The sequence below is a fragment of the Impatiens glandulifera genome, chromosome 1 (genome assembly GCF_907164915.1).
Source record: "Impatiens glandulifera chromosome 1, dImpGla2.1, whole genome shotgun sequence".
Lineage (NCBI taxonomy): Eukaryota > Viridiplantae > Streptophyta > Magnoliopsida > Ericales > Balsaminaceae > Impatiens > Impatiens glandulifera.
The window spans coordinates 130,386,930-130,394,961 of NC_061862.1; the positions used below are offsets into that span (position 1 = coordinate 130,386,930).

At 31.4% G+C, this 8,032-nt stretch overlaps 1 protein-coding gene across 1 annotated transcript; it reads right to left on the bottom strand.

Moving 5' to 3' along the window:
- Positions 1–1,236: 1,236 nt before the first annotated feature.
- LOC124919778 (guanine nucleotide-binding protein-like NSN1) lies at positions 1,237–7,159 on the bottom strand. Its single transcript, XM_047460111.1, has 9 exons — positions 7,067–7,159; positions 6,725–6,969; positions 6,067–6,181; positions 5,752–5,925; positions 4,562–4,779; positions 3,931–4,195; positions 2,526–2,705; positions 1,832–2,046; positions 1,237–1,759 (listed from the first exon to the last, which is right to left on the bottom strand). Exons 1-9 carry the CDS (start codon positions 7,083–7,085, stop codon positions 1,388–1,390), a joined length of 1,803 nt encoding a protein of 600 aa, XP_047316067.1. The 5' UTR covers positions 7,086–7,159; the 3' UTR covers positions 1,237–1,387.
- Between the last annotated feature and the right edge of the window lie 873 nt (positions 7,160–8,032).

Below are 8,032 nucleotides of genomic sequence, written 5' to 3' on the forward strand. Positions count from 1 at the left end.
AATGAATTCTCAAACTAACCACATTTGATATTAGTTTTTCAATATAATCAATTTTAATTAATTTATATATTAATATATTTATTTAAATTATTATTTTTATAAATTTAATTATTTATATTTAAATATATCAATTTAAATTATTCATTTTATAAATTCAATAATTTATATTTTAATATTAATATTTACATTATTATTTTAATAAATTTAAATTTTATATTTTAATATTACTATTTAAATAATTATTTTTAATTTAATTAATTATTAATATAATAATAAATATTCACTTCATCGTCTTTGTACATAAATACATAATTAATTAATAATAACTTAATAATACATAAAAATATTACAATCATTTATTTTCAAATTATTGACAATTTTGTTCCTTACCTCGTTTGTTATGTATGGTGTGTCATTCTTGACACCTCCCGCAAATAATGATTTTAATGAATTATTCATGTCAGTTCAAATACGTTAACTTGGATCTCGTTGATTTTATTTCTTTTTCAAATTTCACTATGAATAAATTACCTAATTTCTCCTCATCATATACTATTGGAACAAAATTTAGGAAGTTTTTAAAGTATATGATTAAAATAGATTTTCAGTCCAAGCCAAAATTTAAGAAGAGGCAGTTCCTAATGAAAATTTGAGAAGACGCAGTCCAAGCCAAAATTTAACACTTTTAATCTATTTTCATTAATAGTATAATAAATTAAATTTAGAGATATAATATAATAATTTAATAATTAAAAAAATATAAAATATTCAATTTAAAAGGGGCTAAACTAAAAATTGTTTGTAATTTAATAATAACTTTAATTTTTTTTTCCATAAAAATAAGATATTAATTATTAACCAAATATATATTACTTCACAAATTTATTCCATCTCTAAAAAAAAATATTAAAAAAATTCTTTTTCTAAAAATTTATAAAAATAATGAGTAAAAATAGAGAGCAAAATTTGGTATTATTTAGAGATGGCACCATTTAAAAGAGAGAAATTTCATTTTTTTAATAACACCTTTCATGACACCAAATTTACATTTTTTTATCATTACTTAAAATATAATATTAAAGTTACCTCTTATTAAAAAAAGATGACATGTCTATAAAATCTCACAAAATTAAAGATGTGTCCATATATTTTCAGATCAAATGGTGAATAGTCAGGTTTGGTACACCTGAAAATTTTGGGTTGTAATTTATCAACCATTCCCTAAAGATCAGGAACTCATTAAGCACATCTTCTATACCTTGAAACAAGAATTAAACAACTGAATTTGAATTTATATGAAACACAACAATAAATAGCAAATCATCCCAAAATTCAAAATAAATAATATACTTTCCCTTCCTTTTCCATGTAGAACAATAACTAAAATCTATTCCTCATCAAGTAGAGTAAATCTCGATTGGCTGCCTTTATCAGGTTTACTACCATCTTCTTCAACCATATCCATATCATTGTCTCTCTTCATGTCAGCCTGCTTAGAAACATCATCCCCTTCTGTATCTTCTTCCATTGCAGACATCAACTTTCTCTCTTTTTTCCTTCTTTTCTTCTCCGCTTTCTTAATCTTGTTATTAAACATCCCTTCCACATCATAAAGCTTCTCATTCTGCTTGCTTTTAACACTCTTTCTTATCTTGCTTTCACCATCATCTTCTTCGCCTGACACCATTTTTTCATCATCTCCATTTTCAGAAGCATCATCATCCATGTCATCCTTCTTGTTGGGCGGCTGTGTGTCATCCTGTAAGTGGAAGAATTATAATTCAGAATCTTGACGGAACAGAAATAGAAGCTTTTAGTCAAAATTACAGACCTTCATCAACAATTGGTTGTCAAAATTTAGAGGGCAGTTTGGAACTTCGACGACATGGTCTACATCGTTGACGGATCTTAAGCTTCCGATAAAAGAAGACTCGCCACTATAGACTTCATCGATCTGGAACTCCTTTCCTAGCTCCGTAACAATCTTTGCTTCTGATGGTTCTTCTTGGTTCCTAATTGGCGGCATTGTGTAGTAGGGGATTTTACCTAAATAAAGAAAATAATACAATAAAGCATTCGGAGAACTTGGTAGAACACTAGGAAAAAATAAGAACAGAAGTTGGTATAGCAAAAAAAAAACAGTTCTAGCTTATGTGCACCACGACTAATTCAATTCTACATTTGTTATGTTTGCCAAAAAGCACAATGATCAAGAAAATAACTGGTTTCATAATCTATGATCATGATCAGAAACAAAAAAAATTACACTACAATTTAATTTCTATATCAAATGAAACAACAAAAATATATAATAATTTGGATCATAATCCAAAAAATATCTTATACCAAATCAAAAAGTCACTTTCAATTTGAACTTTGGCAAATTTTGAACGGGATTGGGATTGTGAAGGAGATCATGAAAAAATATAAGTTTCCAAATAGGCTCTAAGTTAACTTAGTTGGCGATTGTGATTTTATTACTATACTAACTTCATTGATCGGTAGTTGTATTATGCATTTTTTACCTTCATTCCAGTCATGGAGGACAATCCTAGCAGCCACATCAACATCAGCAACACCACCCTTTTTCAGTTTTCCCCTTACAGCGGCCACTTTTTGCAGAAAGTCATCAACCGACTCAAAGCTTGGGAGTTTGTACAGAGCCACCAAGACTCTGCTTGGACAAAGCTTAAGAATTTCCTTAACTGCATGAAAAGTGATTGATAAGTACTTAAAAGCAAGAACAAAGTTGTTCTTAGTTTCTAACGCAATCATAATTTTTTTTTTGAGTGTTTTGAAAAGCTTGAATTTAACCACAGCCAACATATAGCAAGATAAAATGGAGATATAGCAAACAAAGAAAAAACAGTTATAGATAACACAGCTTATCACTTAATCTAAATAATTAAATTCTTGTTCAGATTAATTCAAATGATAATTCCCCATCCCCCTTTGTAACGCTTGATCGCTTCTTCTATTCTCTTCAATAAAAAGTTGACCTTTTTTAAAAAAAGAATTAAATTCATATGATAACTATTATTTATACTTAATTATTTAGATTCAGCTCATTAGTTAACTATGTTAAACTAAAAAGTCTAGCTTAATTCAGTAAGCTATGAAGGATTTAAGTCGATAATATAGTCAGAGCTATGTTGCACGGATACGGGTACGGGTATCGTATCAAATACGATACGGATACGGCGAAACGGCAAATTTTGAAAATATAGGATACGATACGTTTAGGATACGCATATTATTAAAAATTATTAAAATATATATATATAAAATAATAATTAAAAAATATTAATAGTTAGTTAATAACTTGATGTGAATCTTAAGTTTATCTTGTTTATCTAAGAAACACATAAGATAAGATAGACAAAGTAAGATAAGGGAAGTTTAAGTCAAGAGGAGTAAATGTTAGTTTAGAGTTAGTTTTGTTTTAAACATTTCAGTCCTCCTAAAATTTTTACTTTTTAAAAATTATCCATAACGTATCCAAAAACGTATCCAAGCCGTATCCAAACCGTATCGGATTGGTCAACTCCATAAAAAGTCAACGACACTTCTTTTGCCGTATCCGATACCCGTTTTGCCGTATCGTATCCGATACTCCGGAAAAAAAAAATTTGGAGTATCCGTGCTACATAGAGTCAGAGTGTCCAAAATCAACTTTAACCCTTGAAAAGCAATCAAATTACACCACTATTAGAGTAAAATAGTATTTAATGACTTTCCCCCTATATTAGTTTAAACATTTTATCAATTCAACTCACATATCAAATACTTAAAAATTTAGAGATTTTCGTTGAGTTTATTCAACATTTGATTGTTCAGACATTTTACTCTAGGATTCACAAACATTTTGCATAAGAACTATAACATGCTTGTACAACAAAAGTCAAAAGGGAGTACAACAAGAAAGATTACCAGGGCCTACTGGATCTTCCAATTTCTCAATCTTTTTACAGTTTCGAAGAGCAACAGATGCCTGGTTGCCTCCAGCTCTAAGCATTACAACACCAGGACAGTCAAGTAACTTGATATTCTTATCAAGATGAACTTCTTGCATTGATTTTGTCAGCCCTGGAGTAGCACCAACATTTACAACCTGACACCTCTTTAAACTGTTAATTAAGCTGCTTTTTCCAACATTTGGTAGACCAATGACACCCACAGTGATAGACTTCTTGATCTGTCAACAGAAGGAACACAATACAATAGGTCATTTGTGAGGAAGACAGAAAGGAAATACTGAAATAGAGATAATACATCTATCGTGCAAATAATATTGCCACTACGATCAAACATAATCGCTATAATGAGTCAATACATCTAGCTTAACCCTTGAACCAGTTAAGTAAGAATTTAGTATAGCAGTCAGTATGGCATATAAACATCAGTTCTCTATATTAGGCTATGTTTATTATTGTAATTGATCAAAAAAGAAGGTAATATTAAGAACAGCATTTTGGTGCATTCAGACAACACCATGACAGCAATTTGCATGTAGAGGAAACAAGAAACAAAATTATTGACCAATAGATAAAGATCTCTATACCTCGTGGCTTCTTGAGTAGTTTTTCAGCAATTTAATGAGTGTTTCAGCCCCAAGACAATCACTTGTCTGCAGGATATTGCTTGATTTTGAAGTTTTTGAGGTAGTTTTCCACCCTAAGTTCGACTTTTGTTCTTGTGTACTGCACTTGAAAGCTACTGCTGGTAATTCTTCTCTGAGATACTTCAGCCATTTTTCAACAGATTCCCTTGGAACAAGATCTAGATGCAAAATAATTATTGAAAAGTAAAGTTTTAGTGGAATCAATATAGTGGTCTAAAGTAGCTGCATTATAAATTTGCTGACACTAGTTATGGCACAATATTAAATGAAAGGTTTAGATAACTATTTTTTTATCACCAACTTGTTCGCACCTTAACCTCCGAAGAGGCTAGCACAGGAACTCACACTGCCATGACCCCATTAATTTAAGTGCTTTCGTAGGAAACTGACTAAGACCTACCTAGGATAGTAAACCTTTTTAGCACAAGTACCTTGCTATCTAACCTACCCAAGGTGAGTTGGATAACTATTGTAATAAACCTATTAGTTGATAATAAATAAAATTAGGGTCAAAGTAACATCATTTAGGCCAAGTTTGATTCGGTTTAAACTTCGCGACTACGAATGAGCGCCCAACAGTAGTGGGTCTGAAATTGTTGTTGCAACTAAGCTGAATCAAACATGCCTGTGGAAAAATATATCTCATTGTGGTGGGGCCCACACATTTACTCTTTCTTTCAACTATAGTGATTAAGCTAAAGTGATTATCAAACACACACAACCGTAGCGGTGCGAATAAGCTCTACCGCAACCAAATGCACCGGATCAATGAGCAAATAAACTGGACTAAAGAAGAAATAAGTTGGTCCAAATAAACTATATCAAACTAAGCCTTATATAAGTTATTTATTTGAGAGAAGTTGATTCTTGCCAAAAAAACTTGTGGAGTTTACTATTTTTTTCGGATCAGCAGGGCTGAGGCGTGACCAGTCTCAGTTATAGGAAAATCTGAGATTCTTCATAGTCAACAAAAAGATACTTCATTAAGCACACTAACTCAAAGTATATAGTAAATAACTAAGATGTTTCCCCCTTTCCATATTATAGTATGCAACTCCAACATTACAGCAACATCACAAAGTGCTTTATGGTCTATGCACTTCCACACATATGAAGGAGGGAGTTGTTACCTATCTTGTTGAGAAGTAACACAAGATGTTTTTCATAGCCTGACTTCATCACCATCCTTTCCATATCAACACAACGGGTACCAAGTGGATCTCTTGCATCTAGTACTTCCACGATAACATCTGATGCTTCAATAACTTTAACGAGCTCTTTATAGAAAGCTCTCTCCGAGTTATCTGCACAACAATTAAACTCTTTGGTGGAAAGTACATCGAGCACTACAAATTACTAAAATGACAGGAAAGATTAAAAAAGAAAAAAGAACAGAAGAATTGTGACACTTCCAGAATGTTTTCCTATGGTAAAGGTAATCATACCCCGAATTTTCCCAACTGTAGCTGTATCATCAGTATCTTTTCCTTCTTCATCCATTTTTGAGATGTCATCATCCTCAAGCATATTATGTTTTCTCTTTCTACCCTGTGCAATGTTCTTTATACATAGAAGAAAATATGTTACTAGATTGAAGAGACAAAATGCATCTGATCTGAAAATGAGAGTTCATAGAGAAGGACAAGGCATTAAACTTAAAGAATCCTGTTTATGCTCCACTCCACAATAACAAAATGCTCATAGCCTCATATATCATAGAACATCTAAATTCATTTTTTCTAAATTTCACTAGTGAAATAAGAAATATTAACCTAGAAACATACAGATAAATATCCAGTCATATTTGACCTCCTCAGAACAGCCTCAAAGATTTCTAAGGAGAGTATACTTTTAGATAAACCATCTAACATACCTAATCACCAAGCAGGTAGTTTAATATCTGTTACTTTGCTCTAGATTCAGGAGGCAGGCTAGACATTTGAAGATCATGTTTAGTCAACATGTTTGGAAAAATATGGAACATTGATGTAACTATTACAATTTTAGGGATGATGAACCTCTTCCTGAATAAAACTTTAACCAGACTAAAACAATGTATATAAATTTTTAACATATAATTACATTTGTGTATAAAATGCATACCATCTCTTTCCGGGCTGCTTTCTTCTTCTCCGCTTCCTCAATGATTCGAGCTTGTCGGGCCTCAAGGGCCTTAACATCCTTCTCCTTGAAAGGACCGTTATTTGGAATTTCAGGGTCATTCTCCCCCTTAGAATTGCGATGTATTCCAATCTTCTTAGCTTCTTTTGACTTCTTCTTATGGTGCTCTTTCATCTTCCTTACATTTTTGTGCTTCCTCTTCAGTGACACTCTTTTGTTCTTGGTTTCTGCACAATGTTGTCCATATCATCTATTTCTATCTTTACAAGAAAGAACCATACAATTAAGACAAACTTGATATATGTTTAGAAAATATCAACTTACTCCTGCTACTCATCACCATCTTTAACTCTTTGTTAAACTATAAGGAAGCTGAGACAAAGAGAAGTAGAGTAAAAATTAGAGAGAGAGAAAAAACTGAAGCTATTTGATTGTCGGCTCAAGTTCTATTCATTAGGACTTTTTTGGAAGATTAACTAGAAATCTTGACTATTTGAAACCCTACAGAGCATGTATTGTGGTACAACAGTAGCAATACATATATAATTCAGCCAATTTTCTAAGAGCTGCAAATTCAATAACTAAGCATTTCATCATGACATCAAGGTATCAGAATTCAACAAGAGTGTTAGAAAAACAAAATGATCAAGATTGAAAGGAGACAAATATTCTGGAGCTAATTGAAGACAATCATATCAGCTAATGATTGTTCCTATTAATTAGGGTTTCTTATCATGTTTAGCTGATTTTCAGAATGTTTGGTAATTAGGTTTACAGACTTATTATAAAACGATAGTTTATAAACAGATTTGGATTCATTCAGTGAAATACAATAAAAACAGTAAATCAAAATTCATTCTTTATAAAAAAAAAATCTCTCAAATCCCAAAATCATTATGAGAACTCCCTAATTAATAGGAATCAATCTTTATCTAAATTGATTGTATTCAATTAACTAAGGAATATCCAGCCCAATTCAATCTTGATCATTCTGCCTTCTCTAACACTAATCAACACAACATCAAGAGAACTGTAGTTATCTTTGACTAAAGTTTGAAGATTATAAAGGCATTGATATTTCAGCAGATTTTGTTCAACTACAACAATATTATACATGGGTTCTTTTCCTGCAGGAATTAAACAAAATATCACAGACCCATCATCAAACCAACAATATTTCAATTTTAACAGCAAGCACTAACAAGAATCAGCAAATATACATTCAACGCGGTATCTTCTCCTATGAATAGACAACCTCAACACATTAACATAGACTGAGAGAGAGTGACG

Bases quoted from the DNA above. Each gene is read 5' to 3' on its own strand.
- LOC124919778 (XM_047460111.1), bottom strand. The intron at 6,182-6,724 runs GTATGCATTTTA...CTATGTATAAAG, and splicing joins AAGCAGCCCGGAAAGAGATG to AACATTGCACAGGGTAGAAA. The intron at 2,706-3,930 runs GTAATCTTTCTT...CTTTTCATGCAG, and splicing joins GGAAGATCCAGTAGGCCCTG to TTAAGGAAATTCTTAAGCTT.